Below are 27,066 nucleotides of genomic sequence, written 5' to 3' on the forward strand. Positions count from 1 at the left end.
ACATAACATTTGTATTTACCTCTTAAATTGACAGTAGATAATCAAATATAGTGTCTCATTGTCACAATAGCTAAATTATGCTTACACTCAGTGAATTATTCAACCTCAGGACGCCATTTATTGCTATACCATTCGAACAAATGGGAAACGTATGTGTGTACTTTTCGCACATTTGTGCTCCTATCCTGGATTTATCCCTAATGTTGAAATGTCCCTCAAAAGATGTAAATTAAAGTCCTTATAAAGAAAATGATCAGATTAGTGTTAAAAATGCATTCAGTCAAGTAGTCAGCCACCATTCAGTATGGTTGAATAAACCCAAACTCAACATTCAGAGGAACCAGCATTGTTTTCCCTACAGTGTTTACGTGCTTATCATGTTGCATACACTCACTGGAATACATTAAATGCAAGTACGTATGCGTACATTGATCTTTGATAGGCGTTGGGTTTTGTTTTTTTTAAATCTGGATTGAACTATTCCATATGATCCACATAAAATGAACATCAATGTCTCTTATTGTGAAGCTCTGAGTGTGTTGTGGGTGACCTGAAACATCCGGTCGCCAGCTGAACGTAATGGCATATGTGCTGGTGTGTTGTTGAGGAACGGTATCCTTCTGGTTCCCATTAGAATGCTTTAACCAGCCGCACGGCTGTGCTTCTGCGGACGTTACCGGTTCCGCTGGACCCTCCGGGCCTCCGTGAGTAACGCGAACATTGTTCCGTGTTCGAGAATCCCACAGCTTCAACTAACGGTACCGGTCTATATGTGGATACTCTGCCCCGTTTACTACTCCTGCCTGTAAAAACAAGTGTCGTTTTTCGATAGCGTGCATTTCTTCCACTAGTGTAGCAATCGTGCCTCGTTTTCGACGACATAATTAGACAGAGCTCATATATATATATATATATATAGCTTGAATGCTGCGACCGGGAGTCACTGACCGAGAGGCCTTGTACCGTTAACGGGAGACGGCGATCCTCTGCCCGGATGAGCCCATATGAGCCTGGTTGTGATTAGTTAGCTGGAGCAGCTATTGCACCGCCGCTACAACCATCGGGTAAGGAAAAGGTCTGTGCTAACAGTAGCTATTGTAGCATCCAGTCAACGTTATGGTCTTCTTTATGAGTTCCGTTCGGACGACAAATCGCGATATTTAGACCAACGTTTGGCAGTCCCGAGTCGGCTAATCGCTGTTTAGAGTACCCGTTAGCCAGTTAGCAGCGACCTGTTCCCGATACGAGCACATGCACAGCGCGTGAACGCGACCAAGAGGCAAGTGGAACAGTTGAGATCTGCCACAGCGAGACTCCGACGCTGTTTAATGTGGCATAATGTGGCATAATGTGCACACTGACACACATACAGGTACATTACAACTTGAGCCCCCCCCTGGGCTCTTCTTTTGAGGCCAGCACACATCCGATGCACGAGGCGTTAAAGTAGTGTTAAAGTGAAAAGTAAAAATCAACTTCGTCAGCTGTTCTCCTCAAAATACCCTCCACCTTAAAATAAACCGCGTTGGGCGGTGTGGCAGAGATTAGATTAATCTCTTGTGCAAACCACGGTGGAGTCTCCATTACTGAAGTAGGTACTTCTGATGATTTGTTACAGTTTATGGAACACTGTTGGGTCACTTTTTTGTAACAGCTATCAAATTATGCTAGATGACTGCAACAAACGAGAGTAGAAGTCATATATATATATATGTGCATATATATATATATATATATATATATATATATATATATGTGTGTGCAATAGCAGTAACGGATGTATCCTCAATAGGATCATAAAGCCTCCTCTTGTGTACATGGACTGTAATCTTGAATCGGATCCCAGTCCCAGACCACCAGCTGAAGGTTAACATGGCCACAGTGTTTGTGAGGTATCCAAATGTGTTTTTGATTATAATTTCAGATCCTTTTGAATACATATATTTGTGGATTTTTATTACATTCATTAATAATTTGAAATGTCTGTCCGTGCATCAGAAATATATTTTGAATATAATTTTTTTATATGGCCATTTTGGTAACATCTCTTATTTTTAATAACTGTTTTTGTGTGCATTGAAAAAACATTTCTGTGGCGTTAGAATTGTGAGTCGTACATCTTAGTCATCTTAAAGATCATTTTCATTTTTAATAATTAATTAGTTAATTCAATTTTAAATTTTGCTTTCCATAGCCTGGCACCCATCCACTGTTAACTAACTAATATTTGAGAAGTAACGGCATTCAATTTGAATCTTTTGGGTTGTATATGTCTTGCCTCTTGTTTGCTGAAGTTTATTGCTGTATTTTGATCAGGTCAGGGGAACTCCGGTCAATTGCCCACTGATCGTTATCATCTGATAATCACTCTTAATAGTTTGATCGGTTGTCTCTATAGAGGCTGAACAGAGGAGTTGATCAGATGACTCATCGATTCTGAATTGAAACGTCTCTACTCATTGAGGGGTAGCGACGTTTTAGTCTTCCAGAGAGTGACACAGCTGGACACACACATACACACACCCTCTCCACTCTCTGAGCTGGCGTTGCCTGGTCTGGACATCTCATATGGTTCACATGTTGGATTTCTGGTACTCTTGCCCTTTGGCCACTGTTTGCCTGTTGACTGTACTCCAGCCTGAAGAAGGATGTCTGCTCTGATGGGGAGCCTGTTTTATCTCAAAGACTTAAGGTTAATATTTCTGCTCTTCAAATGGTGTGGTCTATTACAGTCTCCCTGATTGTGCTTTGAAAAAAATGGCTTAGTATCCAGCTATACTGGCTCTTGTATAATGTAATAAAGTTAAGCTATAAACTGGGGTCGTTTTCACCCCTCAAGAAATCAATTTGTCCCAAAACTTCCTCACAAGAAGGCATCATGAACACAGTTCATTGCAATTTATTCTTCAAATCTGTCATATTAATTTGGTCAATACTTGCAATTAAAGAGATCAATAGATTATGCTCAAATGTAATTGAACCAATACTTATGTATTTCAACTATTGTTTAAGCCTTCATTTCAAGCCTATGTTGTAAGAGCATGGAACATCTGGCTGTATTGCAGCAGGATGTGATCCTTTTTGTAATTTCCATCATGTGATGCTGCATGAGCTGATGGCTGACTCTGTATTCGTTTGAATCCAGCTGTTGCAATCTGTGTGTGACAAATAGTGCTGTATCTGTATCATACATCCAACCAAACAAAGCCACAAAGAGTCCTCATGTGCTGCTATGTCCTCAGTTTGAATGTTGGATTTTGACATTTCCTTCATTACCGTTGGTTCTGAAGGCCATTGGTGAACAAAAGAAGGTAGACAAATCAAAGGCCATTAGAACTTTTCCATTATCAGTTTTAGCGCACACAGTGCCACCTGAGATGGACCATCTGGTCAAAGTACGCCCGACCTTAATCCAACTATGATGTTGTGACTTTCGCCGACCGCAGCCAACCCGTGATACCCCCCCCCCCCCCCCCCCTTCTCCCACTCAAACAAACGTGTGTTTTGCAAGACTCAACTCATGTCTGTGCAGGAGACTAGAGAGAAAGACAGTGGTTGTGTTCAGCTCTCAGTACTTTTGTAGCTTCCAACTGAATCTCTGGGGTTTAAATTTATGTGTCTTTCCTGCATCTGTTTTTGTGCTTTCTGATCTCTGCCTTATTTTACTCTCTTAGCTTTCAGTGTTAGTTGCTTCTGATGAAAAAACGTGTCCTGGTTTGGCTGCCTCATAATAAAAGCTTCAGAATAGCAAATAGCTGGGGCTTTTATTGAGAAGAATATAGTTCCGGTATTAGCTTCTGTGCACTGGCTCCCTGTAAAATCCAGAATAGAATTTGAAATCCCTTTCCTCACCAACAAAGCTCTAACTGGTCAGGGGGCTTGAGCAGTTGTAGCACTTATTCACTGACAAATACACTGACAGCTATGTCCACAGATATGCTCTCTCTCGATCTCTCTTTTCTCTTGAAAATCTCAACAGATCATTGGTTTTATTGTCTGCCAACTGTGATATATATTTTTTAATTCTTCTTAAAGAAGACAGGCAAAACAAACAAAAAGAGTGTTGTACACAAAAACATCAAGAAGAGCCACTAGATGACAAAAGGGTACAATAACAGGTTTAGTTTCCTCCCCTGCAAAACTACCAGTTTCTGGTGGGGAGTGTTCTTTTCCCTTGTTTATGATGACTGTGAATACGTCCTGCTATATTAGTTGCGTTCCTTGAGGTGGTGTAGTGTACCTGACTGTAGCATGGCCATGCAACAACCTCCGCTTCTAAAAAGTGAAGCCAATGTGGAAATGCCTTAAACTTGCATACTCTCTACCAAACAGCAGGGGGCGACTGCTCTGGTTGTATAGAAGTCTATGAGAAAATGACTCTACTTCTCTCTTGATTTAGTAAACATGAGTTTATGGTTTCAAGTGTTCTTCAATACAGCATGATGTTCATTTAGTACATTATGGTCCATTTAGAGTCAAATAGACCATAAAGCAGGGTATGCTTTAGTGCGTGGCGGCACAGTGATTGCGGGTCTCTACCACGTCGTTGTCTGTGTTTTTGTATTACTACTTCAACCCTTTCACAGTTGGTTTTCACTTCACGAAAGTAATATGTAACCGCTTTGGTCACCTAAAAATGTATAATTCAGCATTTGGTTGTACTCATCTCCAACCTCTCCTATCACTTGTAGCAAAACAACAAGATGTTGATTGTCAAAAACCAAGATGGCCACAACCAAAATGCAGATCTTGAATGAATTCTGCGTAGGAACGGGAGGCAAGTCTAAATGGCTTGCCAAATCACCTTTTATCAAAAACAGGGAGCCCAAAAAGCTGACCGAGTTGTCTCATTTCAGTTTGTGGCTTTGAAGGCACAGAAGAGACCCACATGTATGCGCATGGACTGAAAGAGGGAGTTTTTCGTGTACGCAAGAAGGCAGCTGGTGGAGAGGAAAAAAACCGCTGGGAGACTTGATCCTGTTTGCTATCCAGCAGTATTCTAGATTTCATAGGCCAGCCATATCAAGATCCTTGTTAGAAGTGTCATAATTCCCAACTGCAATCTGTTGCACTGTTCACATGAAGCAATAAAACAATAGTTCAGATTAAGATAGAGGACCATAAACTAGTTTGGCAATATCAAACTCTGAACTGTGTGGAACATATCAAAGGTATATTTAATATGACATTTTTTTCGAGCTAGTGGAGCAGGGAAAAGAGCCACTACTTTGCAGCTGTGGTTCAGCTGGAACATGATGCAGCAACAATTAGGAGTTACAGTTTTGCAGTGGAAACATGTGTTTGATCAAATGCAAAAGTTGTAACAAGATTTCTGGCCAGAGCCTTCCGACCAGTGCTTTAAGAGTTGGGTCAGAGTACATTTCCAGTCATTTTATTAATGACCTAAATGTAATTACATGCCTGGGTCCTATTCTCATGTTCATGTCTTTGCAAACATTTTTGTATTGTGACTATTTGTAATTCCTGCATCGTACTCATTCAGTGTCTGTTATTCTTTGTACACACACACACACACACACACACACACACACACACACACACACACACACACACACACACACACACACACACACACACACACAGCTTCACTGTGGCCCGAAGGCATGGCTGTTAAGATGGGCATCTTGTTAACATCAAAGCCAGACTCTTGGTATAAGGAGGCTAAGAGAGGGGCTCTGTTTATTGGCTGGGGATGGGGCCTGGCACTGCCATGAAGCACTGGGCAGTCACCACCTACAATGAACCCCAGTGAAGGAGGACGGAAGGCAGAGGCAGGAATTGCAAATAGAATAAGAGAAAAGCTACAGCTAGCTCCCTCCAGATCTCTATAATGTATTCACTATTTCTCAGTTGTCTTGGCCCGAGTCATAAAGCAATGATGTAGTTTAATAATGGAACTCCAAACTGTAGAGTTTGTGTCGTTAACTCTTAACTAACACACTGCCGTTCTTCTCTCTCTGTAGGTGCTAATGACTGTGATGTAGCTATACCTGTTTCCTGGCGGAGTTTGCCTGGTATCTCTACCTAGTGACAGAACCTTTGACTTTTTCATTTCTCTCGCCACCTGACTATTCCAGCCCCTGCACCACCTTTTATTAAAGGCAGCCATGCTGGATGCTGCTGAATAACGAGTAGCATTGGGGGGAAAACTCAAGTTTTTCTAAACTCCCTTTAAAAGACTGCCATGTTTTGTGGTAGAATGAGAAACTGAGCAGGGGTAAAGTGGAAAGCAAGTGAGACTGAAGGTGCCAGAGTGTTTGTGTTGGTGACAGAAAAGAAGAGCCATCCTTTCAGAAGGTTGGCGGCACCTGAGGCAGCCAGGCCCTGAGGATGACGAGCCTGTTTAAGCGCAGCAGCAGCAATGGAGGCTCCGGAAGCAGTGGAAGTGGTGGTGGTGGTGGGGGCGGCGGCGGCGGAGGAGGAGGAGGAGGGCAGGGGCAGCTCAACAACAGCAGACCCAACCGGCAGGTCCGACGCCTGGAGTTCAACCAGGCCATGGAAGACTTCAAGACCATGTTCCCCTCTATGGACTATGAGGTGATTGAGTGCGTGCTGCGCTCCAACAATGGAGCGGTGGACGCCACTATCGACCAGCTGCTCCAGATGAGCATTGACGGACAGGGCTCAGATGACAGCTCCGACTCTGATGACAGCATTCCACCAGAGGTCAGTGGAAAGGGTCCAAAGGCACGGACACCACTAACTCTAATGCAGGCCCAGCCTGATGGTCTGTTAGTATTGACCAAATCAATTATTTCAGTGATTACCAGTGGGGTCTGTCACAGATAAATATTTTGAGATGATGGGGAAAAGATTTCTCTGTTGGCTCCAAGCATACAATCAAAGACCCCAACAACCTTGGGTATAAATAACCTGTTAGACCATAGAGTATTCATGTCCATCTCTCTTAAAAAAATAACTTTGCTGAACAGCTTATGTCAACCACAAATTGAAGAGTTTGTCATTTTGATTGGCGCTCAATCACATCTACAGGAGAAGTGGCTGTACAGTGCAGTGAGCTAATGACAAAACATTTTCTGCAGATTAAGACAGTTTGGTTTCATTTTGGGAGTTCTTACTGTTCTCCTGTTACACATCAAATGCATACATTACCTTGACTTATAACTACATCTGCTGTCTCTATTCAGTGACAAGGCATGGACCCAGGACTTCATGACCTGCTAGAGATGAGGCTGACCCAAGGAATAATTGATTTTAAATTTGAAGATAATATTTGATCCCAATGATGAATTTTCTTAATGGCCTTTCTGTATCCCCCATCACAAACAATCAGAAAACTCATGACATATACCTGCCTCCTGTTTTTTGTGTGTGGTGCAGTGAAGGGCAGGCTCAGTTTTCAGCATGAAAATATCTGAATTAAAAAATACAGTCAAATGGTAAGCAGTGGAAAGCCACTCATGAAAATTTAAAGAGGCTGCTTTTTGTCAGTTTCTGTTTTAGTGAGACACGTTAACATCATGTTAATCAACTGTCCATACATCTATGAAGGATGCTACTCCTGAAAGCAGCGCTGCAGAACTGAAACATTCAGGCTTTGTACCAAAATGAATAAAAGTTTTCAGGGAGGTCTAAATTCAGCATGTTATATTTGGCTATGGCCTAAACATCAGACAGATGAGTTTAATTGGAATCAAAGCAGAATTCTTACACTATTGAAAGTGCATGACAGCAAAGCAGGTTAATGAAACAAGGCTTGTGTTGCGCTCTCTGTTTCTTTCTAGATTCTGGAGCGAACACTGGAACCTGACAGCTCAGATGAGGAACCGCCTCCAGTCTACTCCCCACCAACGTATGATATGCACATTTATGACAGGAAATACCCTGAAGCCCCACCAACACCCCCGCCAAGGTAAGGAAGACGGACTGGACATTTACATAAAAGAAGCTGACACCTTTTTTTGTTCTCTTTGTATTGTACCAATACTCATGACATACGTTTGTGACTTTATACACTAAACCATTACTTGATTCATCAAAAGAATAATGGATAGATCAATCAAAAATGAACATTATTCTTGGTTGCTCAGACTACATTACCAGATGGTTTACTGCTGTTTTAAATTTATTGCATCGGATTGCATTGGTGGTGGAGAGCTTATCCCCTGTGAAGCAAGGTGGTGCAAGTTACAAGCACACACAAAGGCGTTCATACTCAACACACTTGATTTGAAAATATTTAAGACGCAAGGGAGCGTGCAAACAAAATGTAATGTGAAGAAGCAAGAAGACAACAAGTGTTGCCATAAAAACACCATAAACCAACCTTCACAATGCCGAGGAGGAATTGTAATAACCTGTAAACTCGTATCTCATATTCACAGACTACTTTATTTCCTTCATACAATCCCTTTAAAGAAAGAAATGAAGTATTAAATGCATTATTATATTATTATGAAACAAAGGTTGAAAATCCAGTAAACAATATTTATTTGGCTGCAAAATATAAATACTCGAATGTAGATTTTTAAGACCACGCCGTCTTTGTAAAATCCTCAGACATGCTTTTATCAGTGAACTATCCGATACGTCATATCAGGCATGCCCTTGGAGCCATAGAGTATAAACCAAGCTTAACAGCTGCATTGCACCTATTTTGTAGTTGTAATGTTTAACATGTTCACAATCTTAGTTTGGCATGTTAACAAATAATTATTTTGCTAACAGAAAGTAGCCACTAGGTTTTAGTCAAAAACCTTTACCTTGAACAGGTAGGTGTTAATCATGCTAGGCTCTAGGAAAGTCACTAGTGTAGGATTCATCCTCTAGAGGCCACACAATACTACATGGCACTCCATCCTGTAGCTGATCATGACTTGAGTATATGAGCAAAGCTGTGGCCTGACTGGCTGACATTGCCATCTGTACAGCCATGCAGCTTGTGTGGCTTGGATGGAGGGTAGACGACACATGACGATGCATTCTATGCTCACTCGTTAAACATATTATAACGGAAACAAACTAAACTAATGGTCAGATAATTCTTAAAATATAATTGATCTGCCCATTCAATTTGTAAGACATTGTTCCTGTAGGTGTCTCATCAGGCAGTTCCTCATTCATAAGGTCTTTTTTTCTTTTGATGAATTAAGGGAATTTAACAGTTGATTATCTTCTAAGACCGTCCCCTGCGATGTTGTGAGTTGGAAATTGAAAGGATGTAAGTAATCAATGGTAGTTTGAGAAAGCTGGAGGTAAGTTGGTATGTACTTAATACAGTTGGTAGAATGACTTATGTGTCTGGTTACTCCATGGGCTCTCATAGATTTGAAGCCCAGCTACCACCAGGTCACCAGCAGGTCAGAAGCTACCGGAACTGGAACCCTCCTTTACTTGGAAATCTCCCCGATGATTTTCTGCGGATCCTGCCACAGCAGTTGGACAGTATAAAGGTAAAACATGTCAGCATATAGATGTTATATTGGTATGTTTGGTTTCTTAGGTTAGCTTCAAAATGTACTTACATTTTCATTTTGTAACAACTCTGAAAATATACATTTGCAGTATGAAATGTAGTACATGCATGTTAGAAACATGCTGGAGTTAATTAGTCCATTAGTGAACATCAAGTCCAAATGAAAATTTATCCATGTTACATTAAGGTAATGCCCTGCGAGAGCAGGTTGACTTGAGAGGTCTAAAGTGCATTACCGGCACTGCATTAAGCAATCGTGTACCTTTTGACATAATGAGGGATTACATGTTTTGAGAATTTTCCTACCACAATAAAATGGAAATAAATACGTCTAGAATGGTTTCAAAATGTATTCAAATGTCTAAAACACAGCAACATGTCCTTCTATCTGCAGTCTTCTTGCTAGATAAAGCTATGAACTTCAGATCCATACTTTACAAGTCAAGTCCAGCATGTCCCCATCCAGAGTTCAAATATGCTTACCAACAACCTTAAAACTGCCTGAATAGATGAAATCCATTTTATCTTGTTTGTTAAATCCATACACAGACAGATGTGTTTAAATGAGAATCCATACTGGAATTAGTTTATCCATCTGCACAACACTCAGAGTATTCCTAGAGTATTCTGCTATAGCCAGGGTTTCAATATGAAACAGTGGTGAGTTCAGGGATTAGTATACATGTTACAGTCCGCTGTAGAGGTGCTAGTAGGTGTATGTTTTTAACTTTGGACGGAGCCAGGCTAGCTTTCTCCCCTTGCCTTCTAGATACATTTCTGTCTGATTGGTAATCTAGGCTAACTATGTGCTGACATCAGCTCTGTATTTAACACACAGACATAAAATTGATATTCATCTTCTCATCTAACTCTCAGAAAGAAAGGAATATTTTACAAAATATTTACTGTTACCAAAGTACTAATGGCAGTAGTAGTCCTAATACTAACCAATAATCTCTCCTGTCTTCACCTCAGCAGAGCTCTCAGAGCAGTCTATCCCAGCCTTCATCGTCATCGTCTTCCTCCGTTTCTTCAATAAGCCAATGGACAGCCCAGTCAGGTTCTCAGTCTGGAGCCGCAGGGACCTCTGGCAGTCTAGGTTTGACAACAGGAGCCACAGAGCAAGACAAGAAACTGAAGCAGTACCTGGAGGACGAGCGCATTGCCCTGTTCCTTCAGAACGAGGAGTTCATGAGAGAGCTGCAGCGCAACCGCGAGTTCCTCATCGCCTTAGAGAGAGGTATGACTGTGTCCGTTCGTCCCTTTATAAACAAACACTCTGCTCACAATGTCAGCATGAGGTACGTGTCAATAGCTGTGCTGATTTGGTGGTATGATATATAAGGATATACAGTCACTGGAAATAATGTCTTTAATGGATATGGCATATGTATATTTGATGATGTGAGATACTGAACACAGATTATTGAGATACTGACAAGTCCTTTTTAAGGTTGTTGTCATAAAAGGTTCCCTGTGGAGTTTTTGACCTCTAGTAGTGCTGTGGAACGGCTCTTCTCCGAGTAGGTCCTCGGTTAGTTTTTTCTCATGCATGCGCGCAAGGACACTTGGGTGACACAGTTCACACTGCTACCAATAGTTTCACACTGTTCTGCTGATCCATAGGTGTTGGTAACAGGCCAGGATATGCTGCAATGTGCCAGCAAAGGCAGGAAGAAGAAGATTGCCATCTATAAAACATTTAAAAATGCTTGATTTAAAATATGAAATACTGCTTAGCAAATGTTTTGTGATGGAGGAAATACATTTCACCCATTTTGTAAGAGCTCAACGATGCACACAATGGGCTTTAGTGAGTAACACTGAATGCTTACATGTGAAACTCCACAGGGCACCTTTTTAAGAGACTGTTTTTTGTGCTGTTGACGCCATAATTTGCCTTGATGCTCAAGTCCTATGCCTGTTCCTTTTGGAATTATTTTGTCTAAGTATTGAAACTTAAATGTATGTTTACAAACCCCAGAGCAATATCAGCAACCCAAAGCTGGTCCAGTGCACGTAATGTTGATTGACGCGTGTAATGAAGATTAAAACACTTGTATGCCGTTAGAAACGTGCTGTGATGAGTCACACTATGGCGAGCGCAAATGTGACTGCGGCGCTGAAAGGTCAGCTAGCAATAGAGCAGCAGCAACAGAGAGAGAGTTGGATTTAGACGAGTGTCGGTGTTGCTCATGGCTGTCTTGAATGGATAAAGTTTGAAATATAGTACTATACTACTTAAAACACTCCTCATGGTGAAAATATCTAATTAGTTTTATTTGGTATGGTTCAGTGAACCATGACTCCTAAAAGGGATATGAACAGAACCGTGACGCCTGTGTACCGTTACACACTGTACTGAACGAATATTAAATGTTTTTCGTTAATCACAGTTGGTTAAGGTTTCTAACTTTTTGTTTTGTGAATTTAGGCATATAATCTATGAGCCGAGTGGAGGTTGGTTTTTCTATTGGTCAAATAAACCACCATTCACGAGGCGTGGCTAAGCCAGCATTTGTAACCTATGAAGTAGATACAATCATTACAATTTAATGGCGTTGCAATCAGGTGATTAATACTCATGAGGGAACAACTGCCCTGAGACAAACAGTACTTTTGTATTGTAAAAGTATAGTAAATTTATATATGGCTGGAGCGTGTATGGTTAGTGTGCTAAAACGGGCCAAACTGTTAAAACTTTCCCTGTAGCAGGTTGTCCCGTTTTAGCAGCGGTGGTGTCCATAATGTGAATTTGTGGATATATTGATGTTCATCTGCACTTTCTGTTGTGGTCCCACTGGTTGCAGTTCTTAAAGTTTTTTTGAAGTAGCATATCACATGACATGGTGAAGCTGCGTTTGAGTCAAATAATTGAAGACTGTCTGCACCCAAGCACAACTTCCAATGGTGAGACTTCAAAATTTGACCATCAATGGTGTAACACGTTTTTTTCTTTAATAGTTTTGGGTTTCTGGTGTTTATGTTGCCATAATGAATTTCTTTGCTTGGACAAAATGAATTCCAAATGTCTCCATTTGTCATAGTCTCACATCCCTCTGCTTATGATCAAGGCCCTCGCTTCCATTGTTTTAGTAGGTGTATATATACTGTATATGTATATAGAGGTCCAGTTGTGCCTGAACAACATCAAAGTTTTTCAGGCGTTTCTACATTCTGAGAAAAAAATAAGACTTTGACTTTTTTCTCAGAAAGTCCACTAAAGAGACAGTGAAATGTTACTACTACTTTTTAGCGCTTCTGAAATTCAGACCTAGCTGAGACAAATTGGATAAGACAAGTTTGGTTGCTATGGTGCAAAGCTTGAAAGTATTTCCCCCTTTCATCGTGCACTTGTCCAGATGATTTGACATGGAGCTTTAAAAGGCTGGGCATTATACCATTATACCAGAGCTCATCACATCTTGATTCCTCACATCACTGGTCATAACATCTGCTCTCTGTTTTTAGATCGCTTGAAGTATGAATCAAAGAAATCAAAGTCCACTCATTCATCTAGTATGGAGAATTCCACAGGTAGATATCACTCATCAAGCTTCCTCTGCCAAGCTATTTGCAACTGTGTCTTTGCACACTGAATTTGACTGAATACTGGTCTGTGTGCATTCACTGTGATATTTGTTGGTTGTGTCAAAGATGTGTGCCCCAGAAATCATGCTATAAATACTGTGTTTGTGTGCCAGTACATGAGTGTACAGTGGGGTAGTGTTGCTGTGTCTGTGTGCAGGAGAACAGTACTCTGCGGCTTCAATGGAGGCAGTCTCAGATGACGCCCTGTTCAGAGACAAACTCAAACACATGGGTAAATGTAAGTCTCCTGATTTTCAATACTGCTGATATTTCACAAATAATCACAATACCCTTTGAAGGTCATTGTCCATGACCTGGAATGTTTCCTCTCCTTCAGCAACAAGAAAGAAGCTGTTTGAAATTGCCAGATCATTCTCAGAAAAGACTAAGCGGAGAAAGTCAAAAAGGAAGCTGCTCCTGAAGCACCATTCGTATCCTTTGCTATACATTGTTCACATTATCTGGCTATTTATATTTTGTTGTAAGGTAGTAAAGTAGCCAAATGTTTATTTACCACAATCCTATGCACAGCCAAAGTGGCCATACTTTAATTCAGCAAATGAAAGCATTTTGCTTCAATAACACCAAATGATTCAGCACTAAACTGAACTCAACATATTCTTGTGCTCCATGAGTGCAACAACCAGAGACCTGACCTGCTGGTTCTTTGTCTTAGTGCTGTTTGTTTCTTACACTATCTACAAAAAGCACTCCATCATCACCACCATTCTTAAGGTTTCTGCCCCACACAAACATCATCAGACATCAATCAGCCTCCATAACTAATTTCTGTGAGTCCATGAATTTTGTGACTGATGTGTTCTTAACAAATCTCCTTACCAGATTGGGCACAGCCAACTCTACAGCCAATCTCCTCGACGATGTAGAGGGAAACCCCTGCGGTAAGAAATGGAAGTCTCCCACACGATGTAAAACGCTTTTACTGTTGTCACTTTGTTACAGTGCTTCTAAACTGATCAAGCTTCAGGGTGAAGTTTCTTCCCTCAGACGTCAGGTCCCGGCCCACACAAAGAGCAACTTTCAATTTTTTTCCAATATTGTTCAACCCTAACAGTGATGTAGTTTGATGCAAGGAAGAACTACAGGCTGCTATTTCGGCTTGGATTTTTAGTCTGGGCCTCAGGGTGTGTGCTCTAAATGCTGCTCAAAAATAGAGCTACAGAACCTGTTTTCTTCGATTGTATTTCAAAATAGCTTAATTTCCTACAGCAGCCAACGTAACAGGTGACATGTTAAGAAAAACTCCCTCTTTCAGTCCATGCGCATACATGTGGGTCTCTTCTGTGCCTTCAAAGCCACAAACTGAAATGAGACAACTCGGTCAGCTTTTTGGGCTCCCTGTTTTTGAAAAAGGTGCTTTGGCAAGCCATTTAGACTTGCCTCCCGTTCCTACGCAGAATTCATTCAAGATCTGCATTTTGGTTGTTGCCATCTTAGTTTTTGACAATCAACATCTTGTTATTTTGCTACAAGAAGTGATAGGAGAGGTTGGAGATGAGTACAACCAAACGCTGAATTATACATTTTTAGGTGACCAAAGCAGTTGCATATTACTTTTGTGAAGTGAAAACAAACTGTGAAAGGGCTGAAGTAGTAATACAAAAACACAGATGCCGTGGTAGAGACGAAGAAGCGATAAAACTGTGTTTAGCTGTTTTGTATTAAATGGGATCACTCAACCCTCCAATGTGTAAATAACAATACAACGTTGAAATCTAGAATATGGCTTGATAGCAAACAGAACCAACAAATCTCTATATATTTTTTCTCTCCACCAGCTGCCTTCTTGCGTACATGGCAATAAAATATTACAAAAACAACACTTTAAAGATGACACAGCTTAGTTTACCAGCTTGAGTATAATGTACTAAATGAACATCATGCTGTATTGAAGAAGACTTGAAACTAGAGATTGAGACCATAAACTCATGTTTACAATGTTTACTGAGGGAATAAATCAAGAGAGAAGTAGTCATTTTCTCATAGACTTCTATACAACCAGTGGAGTCGTCGTTGACAAATACCACAAAACACTATTTAAGAAAAGAAAATGAAGATTATAAAATCTGACTAAGTCAGGGCACATATAACTATGGTTTTGTGTCTGTGTCCAGAGGAAGACGGTCAGCCCAGAAGAGCTAACACTCAGGAAGAAAATGAGCAGCGCAATGAGCCAATATTATGGTAAGCTACTCCTCAGTTATTTTAAGGTTGGTTTAGAATAAGTCCTGCTATAAGGACTGTGTTTTAACTCATGACAGTTTAAGGCGCCATATGAACACACTGCCCAACACTCTGCTCAAACAGAACGATGTGGTTTACTCCATCCAACTATTCTCAAACACAAGGATAGTGTCTAATCTTTTGGGCCAGAGGTTAGTTGGAAGAATACATAAAAGAGGGAAGAGAGGTGTTGTTTACATCTAAGAATAATGGTTAATATCATATGATAAGTGTTGGGCAGATTTCCCCAGAATCTGTCAGTAGGCAACAGTCTGATTGAATAGTTGTAATCATGTCTAATTTTGTCTGAGTTTTCAAGCTACTGGGTTTATTTTCAATAACATAGTGGTTTCGCTTAATTCTAAGTATTAGAACACTTTTTATATGCTGTTTCAATGATTGATTTCACCCTGAAAGAGTGAGGGAGTGTTTCAGTATTACCACAGACCTTTTAGTTTTTGGGTATATGCCTAATTTCCACTGCTGATAGTTACCCCTCAGTGTAGTAAGGATTCTCAGCTGATCACCATAGCGACACTGTGTAAAACTGCTGTGAACTCATCTTCAACGGGACACTCGATGGGACCTTTCATCTGCAGCCAATCAGAGGAACATCTGCACTTCGTCAATTTTACTCTGTAGTGTAGGTCTTCGTGTAAGTGGTGTGCGTAGTTGTGTAGTGTTAGTGTACGCCATAGTGTACTGCTAGTGCACTTAGTGTAATATGTAGTGGAGGTAATGTGCAGAGTAGTGTAAGTAGGAGTAGTGTATGTCATGTATGGTATATTGTACACAGTAGTAGATGATGTAGTTTAACAGCCTTCAGTTTTTTACATTTTGGTTGAGTGATGACAACAGTGGAAGCTTTTTAAAACCGGTGGGTTTGTGCTGAGTGTGCAGTATTGTGCTAGTGAGGATTCTCCCTGACCACTCAGTGGCCTCTTGTGTTTTAACTCCACCTTCTTCTATCTGCTTAGCTCTCTTGGAAACTTGACTGTGTGGTAGCAAAATAAGTACCATGTAATATCCACAATCTCTGCTAATGTAAAAAAGGGACCGTCAAGTTGAGTAGAGCCATGCCGTACCATGAAGTGGAAATTCAATTGAATTGAATTCAATTTATTTTGTATAGCCCAAAATCACAAATTTGCCTCAGAGGGCTTTACAATCTGTAGACATGCAACATCATCTGTCCCGGAACCCTCACATCGGCACAGGAAAACCTCCCCTAAAAAAAGTACCCTAGTTGGGTAATATGGAACTATAAGTTCCTTTTAGATAAAACGGTGCCTGGCCAGTTAGAGCTTTGTAGGTAAGGAGAAGAAATTTTAATTCTATTCTTGATTTAACAGGGAGCCAGTGCAGAGAGTAGTATAATCTCTTTTCTTAGTTTTTGTTAGAACACGTGCTGCAGCATTCTTGATCAACTGTAGAGATTTAAGAGACTTATTAGAGCAGCCTGATAATAAGGAGTTACAGTAATCTAGTCTAGAGGTAACAAATGCATGAACTACTTTTTCTGCATCACTTTGAGACAGGATTTGCCTGATTTTCAAAATGTTACGCAAGTGAAAAAAGGTTGTCCTGTAAATTTGTTTTATATAGGAGTTAAAAGACAGATCCTGATCAAAGATAACTCTGAGGTTCTTAACGGTAGTGCTGGATGCCAGGGCAATGCCATCTAGAGAAACTATATCGTTAGATAATTGATTCCGAAGGTGATCTTGGCCTAGTAGAATAACTTCAGTTTTGTCAGAGTTTAATATCAAGAAGTTGCAGGTCATCCAGGTTTTTATGTCCTTAAGACATGCTTGAAGTTTAGAAAACTGGTTGGTTTGGTCTGGCTTAATCGATAGATATAATTGGGTATCATCTGCATTCCAATGAATGTTTGAGTGTTTTCTGATAATATTCCTTAAAGGAAGCATATATAAGGTGAATGAAATTGGTCCAAGAACAGACCCTTGTGGAACTCCGTGACTGACTTTGTTTTTCATCGAGGTTTCATTCTTTACATATACAAACTGGAATCGGTTTGATAAATACTACTTAAACCAGCTATGTGCGGTTCCTTTAATGCCAATTAGATGTTCCAGTCTCTGTACTAAGATTTGATGGTCAATGGTGTCGAATGTAGCACTAAGGTCTAACAATACAAGTACAGAGACAAGTCCTTTGTCTGATGACATAGAAGGTAATTTGTAATTTTCACCAGTGCTGTCTCTGTGCTATGATTCACTCTAAATCCTGACAGAAAATCCTCAAATAAACTATTGTTATGTAAAAAGTCACATTCCTGACTTTCTCGAGGATCTTAGAGAGGAACGGAAGGTTAGATATAGGTCTATAGTTAGCCAACACCTCTGGATCAAGAGTAGGTTTCTTAAGCAGGGGTTTGAAGGAATGTGGTACATGGGCTGTTAGTAAAGACAGATTGATCATTTGTTATAAAGAATTGCTAGCTAAAGGTAAAACTTCCTTAAGCAGCCTAGTCGGGATCAGGTCTAAGAGACAGGTGGAAGGTTTAGACTTATGCCGTGTTCACACCAAAAGCGAAGCGAATTTTTTCGCGAGTTTAGTTTACATGTAAAGTCAATGCACAGACGCGGATATACGCGAGTAGATGCGAACTCGAGCCTGGCGGCGCGAATGAGGCGAAATTCGCCTCATTTGCTTCATTCGCGCAAGTTGAAATATTTCAACTCCGGCGCAAAATTTGCGTGACGCTGTGTTGCGAAAGCCAATCAGCGTTGAGATTCTACTCCTGTCATTCTGTCATCGATCCGAGCTCCGTTCAGAAAACAAGCATTTTAAAAGACATTTCCTTGTCGTCTTGCAGAGAGAACTAACAAAACATGAATTCTGACTTTTTACAAACCGCCATCATTGTGTTGTTATTTCGGCGTCCCTTTTTGTACATTTATTGCAATTAAATCACAGTAAAAAAAAATATTTTCGGTCCATACAGCTGTAGTAAACGAGCCGACGTGTGGCTTGCTGGATTCAGTGAATACGGATTAATGTTATGAACCAGACAAGACAGCGTTTAGTTTCCCTGGATATCGGGGACTGCCACAACAAGTATAAAGCAGAAATAGTAGTTTCTTCCATGGTTGATGGCGGAAATAAATAGCCGAGTTGACAGGGTTTTCGTTGGAGATAAGCCCCTCCCCCTCTCCAGCGAGTCTAGTGCGAATGAAGTGAATAAACACAAATGGACCTGCGAGTAAACTGACGCGAAGACGCGTTGCGAATATTCGCTTCGCTTTTGGTGTGAACGCAGCATTAGAAATAGTTAAAGTCAATTGTTGAAGGTTGAAGGTCGATGGGAGAAGGGCCATCTAAATATATATCAGGATCTACAGCTGTTTCTAAGGTTACTCTATCTGAGGATAGATCGGTACTGGTTGAGGGCAGGAGATCATAATTTTGTCTCTAATAGTTAGAATCTTATCATTAAAGAAGTTCATGAAGTCACTACTACTGAGGTTTATAGGAATACACGGCTCAACAGAGCTGTGACTCTCTGTCAGCCTGGCTACAGTGCTGAAGAGAACCCTAGGGTTGTTCTTATTTTTCTCTATTAATGCTGAATAATGGGCTTCTCTGGCATTATGGAGGACCTTTTTAAGACTGTCTCGCCAGACTAACCGCAATTCTTCCAAATTGGTGCAACACAATATCCTTTCAAGGTTTCGTGATGTTTGCTTTACTTTGTGGGTTTGAGGGTTATACCATGGAGCAAACCTCCTTTCTTTTATTAGCTTCTTTTTTAGAGGAGCTATAGAGTCCAGTGTCATTCGCAGTGAGCATGCAGCACTATCAACAAGATGGTCAATCTGGGACGGACTAAAGTTAGTGTAGGAGTCCTCTGTAATATTGAGCACTGGTATTGAATTAAATGCTGATGGAATCGCTTCTTTATCTGATAATGCTATCGCTAAATTTAGACATCTAGTGTTGAAACTTTTGCCTAATGGCGTACACTCTAAGGTTATTAGGTAATGGTCTGATAAAAGAGGGCTCTGTGGAAAGACTATTACATTTTCTATTTCAATCCCATAAACCAGAACAGGGTTGAGGGTATGGCTAAAACAGTGAGTGGGTTTATGTACACACTGACAGAAGCCAATCGAATCTAATAATGAAAGAAATGCAGTGCTAAGGCTATCATTATCCACATCCACATGAATTTTAGAATCCCCTACAATAATTACTTTATCTGTTTTGGGGACTAAACTTGATAAGAACTCTGAGAATTCCAATAGGAATTCAGAAAACGGACCTGGTGCGCGGTACACTATAACAAATAGAATTGGCTGTAATGCCTACCAAGAACAAGGCTTTCAAATGAGTTATAATTTAATTTAGGTTTAGGGTTTATTAATGTAGCATTAGAGGAATATGTCACATTATTACATTTCAAAAGTACCTCTTGGATCCTACATCCACTTGATGTGTGTGCAGAAAGCATTTAAGTCTTGGAAAACAATTGGAAGATGGACAATCTCTGCCAAATGGAAATAAAGTAAAGGGTGAGGCTATAACCCATCCATGATCCCCTATCCTCAAGTAAAAGAAGAAACTAAACAATATCTGTCATATAGTACTACTGTCTTAGGACACACAACCCTAGTACAGTCATACTGCCCATTCCTTTAGAGAAAAAAGGGACAAAACATTCAGAGTTTCTTCATATCTTTTTCTGCATGCTGAAAGAGAGCCGCTGAGTTCAGTAAATTTACTTTCAATAAATATTGTTGTCCTATTATTGCCGCTTTGATGGCATTGGTAATCCTATATGGTTCTCCTATAAATCCTTATGTCTGGCTCCATTTACACTTTAAACTTTAGTCTGATGTGTGGCATCTTGTAAGAAAATATAAGATGTCGCCAAGACTGGAAGAAGGAGAATGTTCTTTAAGTTATAAGAACATTTAGGGAAGAAAGGGCTGAGGCCATCTTGTCTGAAGGTAACACACATCAATTCAAGGAAATTAAAGAGAAAATATCGTTAATTTTAGTTTCAATATCAATCCAACCGTGTCCGACTCAAATGTGTGTACTGACCATCTTCTTCTACTTTTCTGCTTTCTTCCTCTCAACCAAGCTCAAAATAGAGATGTCCTTCTTGATCAGTGTGCTTTCTGTTGTTCTGTCGGCCAGCACTTCTAGACTACATGTTCTTATTTTTGGGATGAAAATCCTAATCATACACACTCTGTTCTGCATTTCAGATCCTCCTCTGCTGCACTATATCAGGGTTACCATGGCGAAGGCAGCAGGACTCATGGGTGGTGGCCTTGCAGCTCTTCCTGTCTCCACTTGCTCACCCCACCCTAATCCAAACCAGCCAATGTAAGGCTCAGCAATGAGACCCCCTCCTCCCCAGGGAAAGGAGCTGGACTGTTCCCAGCACTGGCCTGACTGTCTATAAAAGCATTATCTCTGTATTATAACACTTTGTTAATATATATCTTTTTAAATGTAAAGAAAAATGCATAAGTCCTTACCAGTATTGTTAACTGCTTCCTTTAATCCACTGAGAGGACCACTAGAGTAGTGATGATCTTGCCATATGGACTTTTATTACTTTTCCAGACTGTATTCTGATTGGTGCCCCTCAGGCTTGGCATTTCAGACCCTTTCTATACACTTAACCATGTAGAGCTTTTTTACCATGTTTTCTTATCAGATTGTAATAATCTGCTGTTTTTCAAAGTCAGGGGTTGTGTAACTGAATTTCCTATGTGTCAGAATATTTAATGTGGCCATTAAAGTTGTTGCTGTCCCAATGTCAACACTTGGCCATTCTAACCAGTTGATCAAAAGGACTGTGTTATTAGAAAGCATGTTTGGAGCAGTTTATTAGTTTACTTTGTTTGGCAAGGTGAAAACGGTGTCATTAGATCTATTATAGAGCCATTAACAGCACAGCTGTCAGAATATCAAACCAGAATCACGGATGATAAGCAAACATGGGCATCACATGAATGATCACGTGAGTTATATACATAATGCTACGAAACGTGATGCAGCATATGGTTGTCATACCAGCAGACTTATTAAATAAATCCATTCCTTCAGTTGCTCTCCCACACAGCAATAACATGACTTTAATGAAAATGAATCCGAGCATGATGCCTTCCTCTGCTTTTAATATTGTGGTGGCTGCAATTTGTTATTGGAGCAAACCAGCAGTGTCCTAGAAGGTAAAAACAGACCCAATTACTGTTAACAGAGGCAAGGTTAAAACGGAATTGGGCACTCCAATTCCAGATGTCAATATCTACCTCCTCCTACCCATAATACCTTGCATGTTTTAGGTCATGTCCTATTGGTTTGGAATACGTTTTCAGTTCTGCCACATCCAGAGCTGAGACAGCGCAATGCGTCGTGCTCTGATTACCAGGGCCACAGGAGGGAAAACACTCAGCGCCACATTAGAACACTAAGTGCTGAAATGCCTGTAGCTAGCTACAACATTAGATTTCCGCATGTCACAGGCTTATTTTAGCACCTCATGTCTTCCAGGGGTGCAGTTGAAAACTCTAACAAATATGGGACAAGTAAGCAAGCTAATGTAGTTGAATAAGCACTTGCCAACATAATAGTGCATAGCTTTTTAATTTATCCATATTACACCATAACACAATTTGTATACTGTCATAATGATTTGGCTGAACTACAGAAATTAAGTTAAAACTGACATTTGGGCAGCTTTTCAGGATCCCACAGTTTTCTCATTCTTCCTGCTGATGCCTCACTTTTGCCTTTTTGGTTTGGCAGCTTATAAAAACTTTGTTCTGGATTCTTTGATGTGTTGCTAGTGCATTGACCCACATACCAGCTATTAGGTATTTATCTTTTGTTTTCCAGCGAAAGTGACAAGGAGGCACCTTAACACAATAAAAAGGCGACCGAAAGCGATCACTTGTTTTCCCTTCCAGTGTGGGCGGGACTGTGGCTTAGACTTGCATTTCTGGGCCTCCCTGTAATTTTTCTTTTCGTGGAACGGCGTTGATCTCACCTCACCTATTGAACCAAACATGCTTGGAGTGAGCATGCCCGTAGAGCTCCATTCACTACTTCACTAAACTTTGCTAATATTCTGCCAGAACTCTTGCACTAAACCGAAGAGATGTTTGCAAGATGTTATGGAAATATGAAATATCACCTACTTTGCCATATCTCAGATTGTCCTTGTAGCAAGTTATGTCTTTGTTGATCTCATCTCCTTGAGTAAGCATTTTCTAAATACCAGTGTTGATACTGTTAACAATGGCATCATGTTTGGACATGAGAGAATTCATTGTATTGATTTCCACATGAATGATGGATATGTCTGTTTGGGAGGATAAAACATCTGAAACGCTATTGGATGATCACCCTGTGAAGACTCATTCTGATAGGATGCAGACCCTTTCTACTGCTCCTTCCATTCGTATGTGTAGATGTGAAACTAGCATGGATTAAACAAGTAGTTAAAGTCTGATGTAGCCTGTGTGAACAGAAGGTGTAAGGAGAGGATAGAACATCAGTGTTTTTCTTTCTCCCTTTTGTGCATAAAATGTTTCTTAACACTTCAGAAAATCCCCACAAAAGATCCCTTCTGGATTGTTTTCTCCATGTTGTGTGAGTGTTATCTATTACTTAACTATCCCCTTTGATTAAACTTCTTAAATGTGCTATTTGCTTGTTTAGTGATGAACAAAGCTTGGATATACAGTATATGACAGTGATTTTAGATAAGGAATTTGTTAAAAGGGCCACTCCAGTGTTTTAATGCACATTTACTAGAAGTCATACATGACATAACTTTTAAAGCAACACTATATGAAAAGTATCACTTGTAGTGACAAACTCACAGACTTTTCACCTCAGTTCGTTGAGCTTTTTGTCTTCGTCCGCTCGTTGGAGCAGCAGTTTTCAGTGGAACAGCTCTGCTAAAGCCACTGAACTCGACCTGCCCAGCACCAAACCGCACACGGGACAGTGAGAACCTAGCAGGGGAACATAGAGGAACATCGAGCAGCTAAAAAGTCACATTTTTCTCCCAGTGGTCACAGTTCTGCTGCTGTCAGGTGGCCAAAAAAGAAATGAATGCAGCTTAAATGAATGGGCTGGATGCACAAACACTGGTTAGTAGTCATGTAGCTGGGTTGAAAGGTCATCAGGTTCAGGTGTTATATTCTAAGGGACGTTCATATGTAGAAGTCCTGCTCTCCAGCTTTAAGGGACAAATCCCTAAATGACCCCATCATCAGAATGAGGTGAAACATTCACTCATGACTCATCATTTCAGATTATTTACTGATGTCAACTTTAAAGTCCAGTTTGACCAGCTTGTTTGAAAGTTATACTTTAATGGAGAACTCTGCAAGTTTACCCTTGTCTCAAAGTGAAATGAATTCATATTAAAAGTATCTAAAAATGATTGACCTTTATTTTTTGGGTGGAATGTGATTTGCATAATGGACCTTTTGAAAACATCTGACACTCCATCAGTGTATTAAGATCAATAAAGAAATCAGTTCAAATTGATCTAGTGATTTCAGAATGAAGACAAAAAAAACGATGTCATTCTCAGACAGAAGCCAGTCAACATGAGTCACAGGAAGCATTAATGGATGACGGGCTGTTGTTTTTAGTCCATGACCTTTCACCCAGCCACCTCAACAATCCAGAACCACAATAGTGCCCAAAACTTACATATCCTTAGTCCATAATACTATGAAAGGAAAAAGGATCAAAGACATGGAATCAGTTTTTCAGGGTCTTGGATACTGTGATGGTTGTCTATTGAACTGTTTCTAATGAGCTGACTCCACAGTTGATTCAGGCAGCATTTGTCTGTGTACTTTTTGCTGTGGTGTGTCAGTGGGTTGATGTTTGATTCTTCTTTTAGGAAACTTAAATTGATGTCTTCTCCTCTCAGGGACCCCGAACCCCCCCCCCTTTAATTCTCCTCCGTTTTGATTTTAATGCACCATACAAGCACAAATACTCCAAACAGGAGTAGAGGTTATCATCATTAGGACTCTTGAGTATCATTCAGAGCTGTCAATTATAACAAAGAAAATAATTTAAAGCAACAGTCAATTTGAAAAATTATTAATATTGCTCATTCCACTTTCTCTTTAATCACTGCACTTCCATAATCCCAATTGGTCTTCCAGAAACACTTCATTTCATAGATCTCGTCATTTGATGCAGCACTAACAGAAAATCCAATGTCACCAGTAAGGAATACAGAAGTAGCTCACACACAGAAATGTGCAATGCTCTTCATGTTCCAGGATTCATTTTGTTATCTGGATGTGAAGTCCATATGATTCTGTAGAACTGATCAGATAAAGTGTAGATCACATGATGCCACGTAAACTACAGCCACACAATATGTTGTAGTTTGAGGTCATAACATTGTCAGAAACCAATAAAATCGTAGTTTTTGTTAGGTATGTATGTTTGATTAAGTATTCACAGTTTCCATTTCATTTTCTTTCTATTTTACATACACCCTTTTATTTAAAAATGTGTTTGAAGATGTGATTTTGAGTTCATAAACTGAATACACATCTTTAAATGTAAAAATATAAAAATGCTTCCTTGAACTGATTTTTCCAATTCATTTAAATGTTATGTTTCAATATGTAATAAATAAATATTTTTTAATTTTAGTTAAGTATACACTCAACCTGACTCCTCATAAATGAGTCCGGTTTATGACAAGTGCTAGAAATCATGGAAAGTGTAAGATGCTGTAAGGGGGGATTTTTTTTCAGTATGTATGCACACCCACATTCTCGAGTGAATCATTCAAGCTGGTTAGCAAAGAGAACTTCTGTTGAGGAGAACCGAGCAGCTGGATCACCAACGGCTGCTCAGAGAAACACTAACTTCATGAATGTACATGATCTGCCGTGGAGCCATTTAGCAACATGCTCATTGTTTACAGTGATATGATTTCTAAAGAATGTATGCCATATCCGCACAGCAGAAACCACATCCAGGGCTAGACACGTTCCAAACCTTTAACACCGAGCTCACCTCTTCATGTTACTATTAGTCATTAAAATGCCCAACAGGAAGAAAACATTAGCCATCGTCAGATCTCAAACTCTCACTGAACTGTTTTTTTTTTCTGAAGAAAGGGAAGATTAGACATGTGTGCTCCTCCAACAGTTCTTAGTGATTGTTGTTTGAATTTTTATTTGTAAGTTTTCTTGTATGCAAGGAAATTTCTTAGTCATTGATGTAATTTTGTTGTACCATGTCTGATTTGTTTGTGAGGTGTATTTGTAAATACAATAACATGATCATTAAAGTTTTTTTCTATAAAGTCAAACCTTTTGGACTTGATGACTCTGATAAGTCGTGCCCAGAATGAAAGGAGAAGTTTTCACTTTATTTTGGTACAAATATCATAAATTATAACATCCAGCATTAGCCCTTAAAAGGTCAGCAACAGAAGTATGAGTAGAGGGGATTTTGTCATCTCTTCAAGGTTTAGATGACCCAATTTCCATTTCTTTTCTTAAAAATATGACCTTTAGTTTTACATTTTACAGTTTGTATTTCCTTGGATACTTTGCCCATCAAGGGTGTAGATATGAAAAAGTAAATGTTTTGTTGTTTGCATCCTGACATGCAAGCAAACAAAAAACAAACTAACTAGTGTAGTCTGTGTAGCCCACAACATTACTTTAATCAATCCACTAGTCATTCTTGTATTGCTGAAATTAATGAAAATTCAGACTATTTATATATATATATATATATATATATATATATATATATATTTATATATATATATGGCATCTCCATTAAACTTAGTTTTGTATGAAGTAGAATAATATTCATGGCAAAACTTTGAGATATTTTTCTTATAATCAGTGCATAATTCTACTTGGCTTCTGACTTCTCTAAAGAAATAGGCAGCCATCTCTGCTCACCTTGCTCTATCTATTTCTGCCTTGATCTTACAAGTCTCCCTTTGCTTTTATTTATACATATCATCTAAATTCTTTTGCAGGTTGTTTGTAAACATAACATGGAAAGTTGGCCCCTCACCCCTAGCTCAACAAGAATTAGAGTGCTCTCCAGCAGGTGAAAGCCAACTCCAGATTCACTCTTGTTTTTTGAAGGAGCTTTGCCGCTTGGCTTGCCCTGCTGTATTTGCGTTCTTATCAGTGCTGTCATTTCCATAGCTTCCTCTTGGATGAATGCTAACCACCTAGCATCTACTAATTATAGAAGTTGACGACCAGAAACATTCCAGACACAGCAAAATAAGAATTTAAAGGCAGAGGGCAGGGTCTCAGCAGATACAGGCTCTGTTCAAATTAAACTCATTGTGCCTTTAAAGGAAATATTGTGGTTGCGGTAAAACATGAACATTAATTGCAAATAAGGGGTTGTATGCAAACGTCAGTGTCCTGTATAGAAGTCTGACGTGCTAAATGCCAATCAACCAACCCAACATACACAGCCTCAATTTCTGCTTAGCCACATTAAGGAAAAATTACTTCCTGCTATGTTTATACAGTTTGTGCAGCAGGTATTTACTGGTCCAAGCCCATAAATCATCCAGTAACTCAGTGCTCTGTGGATATTTTCATGATTTCATGTGATTTAAAAGCCTTATCTGGAGCTGCAAATCAATTGGACCCCTTGAATACATTTGCATGTGTAATAATGTATGGTTTCATTTAAACAGACACTTAAATCATAATATATGAACAAGTCTCTCTGAAATAGCCATGTAGGAATGT

At 39.8% G+C, this 27,066-nt stretch overlaps 1 protein-coding gene across 5 annotated transcripts; it reads left to right on the plus strand.

Annotated features, from left to right (window-relative positions):
• The first annotated feature begins 558 nt into the window (after positions 1-558).
• On the plus strand, positions 559-25,633 carry cuedc1b (CUE domain containing 1b). 5 transcript variants are annotated; one of them, XM_054599683.1, is made up of 11 exons: positions 559-758; positions 5,985-6,687; positions 7,767-7,894; positions 9,308-9,434; positions 10,433-10,697; positions 12,929-12,994; positions 13,206-13,286; positions 13,386-13,479; positions 13,892-13,950; positions 15,184-15,253; positions 20,530-25,633. In XM_054599683.1, coding segments are annotated over exons 2-11 (1,227 nt in total). In that variant the 5' UTR covers positions 559-758; positions 5,985-6,351; the 3' UTR covers positions 20,531-25,633. The 5 variants fall into 5 exon arrangements, with proteins under 5 accessions (XP_054455658.1, XP_054455650.1, XP_054455675.1 ...); XM_054599675.1 differs by having other exon boundaries at positions 559-704; XM_054599700.1 differs by having other exon boundaries at positions 559-704; positions 13,209-13,286.
• The last annotated feature ends 1,433 nt before the right edge of the window (positions 25,634-27,066 follow it).

This window comes from Anoplopoma fimbria, chromosome 1, assembly GCF_027596085.1.
Source record: "Anoplopoma fimbria isolate UVic2021 breed Golden Eagle Sablefish chromosome 1, Afim_UVic_2022, whole genome shotgun sequence".
Lineage (NCBI taxonomy): Eukaryota > Metazoa > Chordata > Actinopteri > Perciformes > Anoplopomatidae > Anoplopoma > Anoplopoma fimbria.

Bases quoted from the DNA above. Each gene is read 5' to 3' on its own strand.
- cuedc1b (XM_054599683.1), top strand. From the start codon at position 6,352: ATGACGAGCCTGTTTAAGCGCAGCAGCAGCAATGGAGGCTCCGGAAGC. The intron at 7,895-9,307 runs GTAAGGAAGACG...GGGCTCTCATAG, and splicing joins CCACCAACACCCCCGCCAAG to ATTTGAAGCCCAGCTACCAC. The intron at 13,951-15,183 runs GTAAGAAATGGA...GTCTGTGTCCAG, and splicing joins TGTAGAGGGAAACCCCTGCG to AGGAAGACGGTCAGCCCAGA.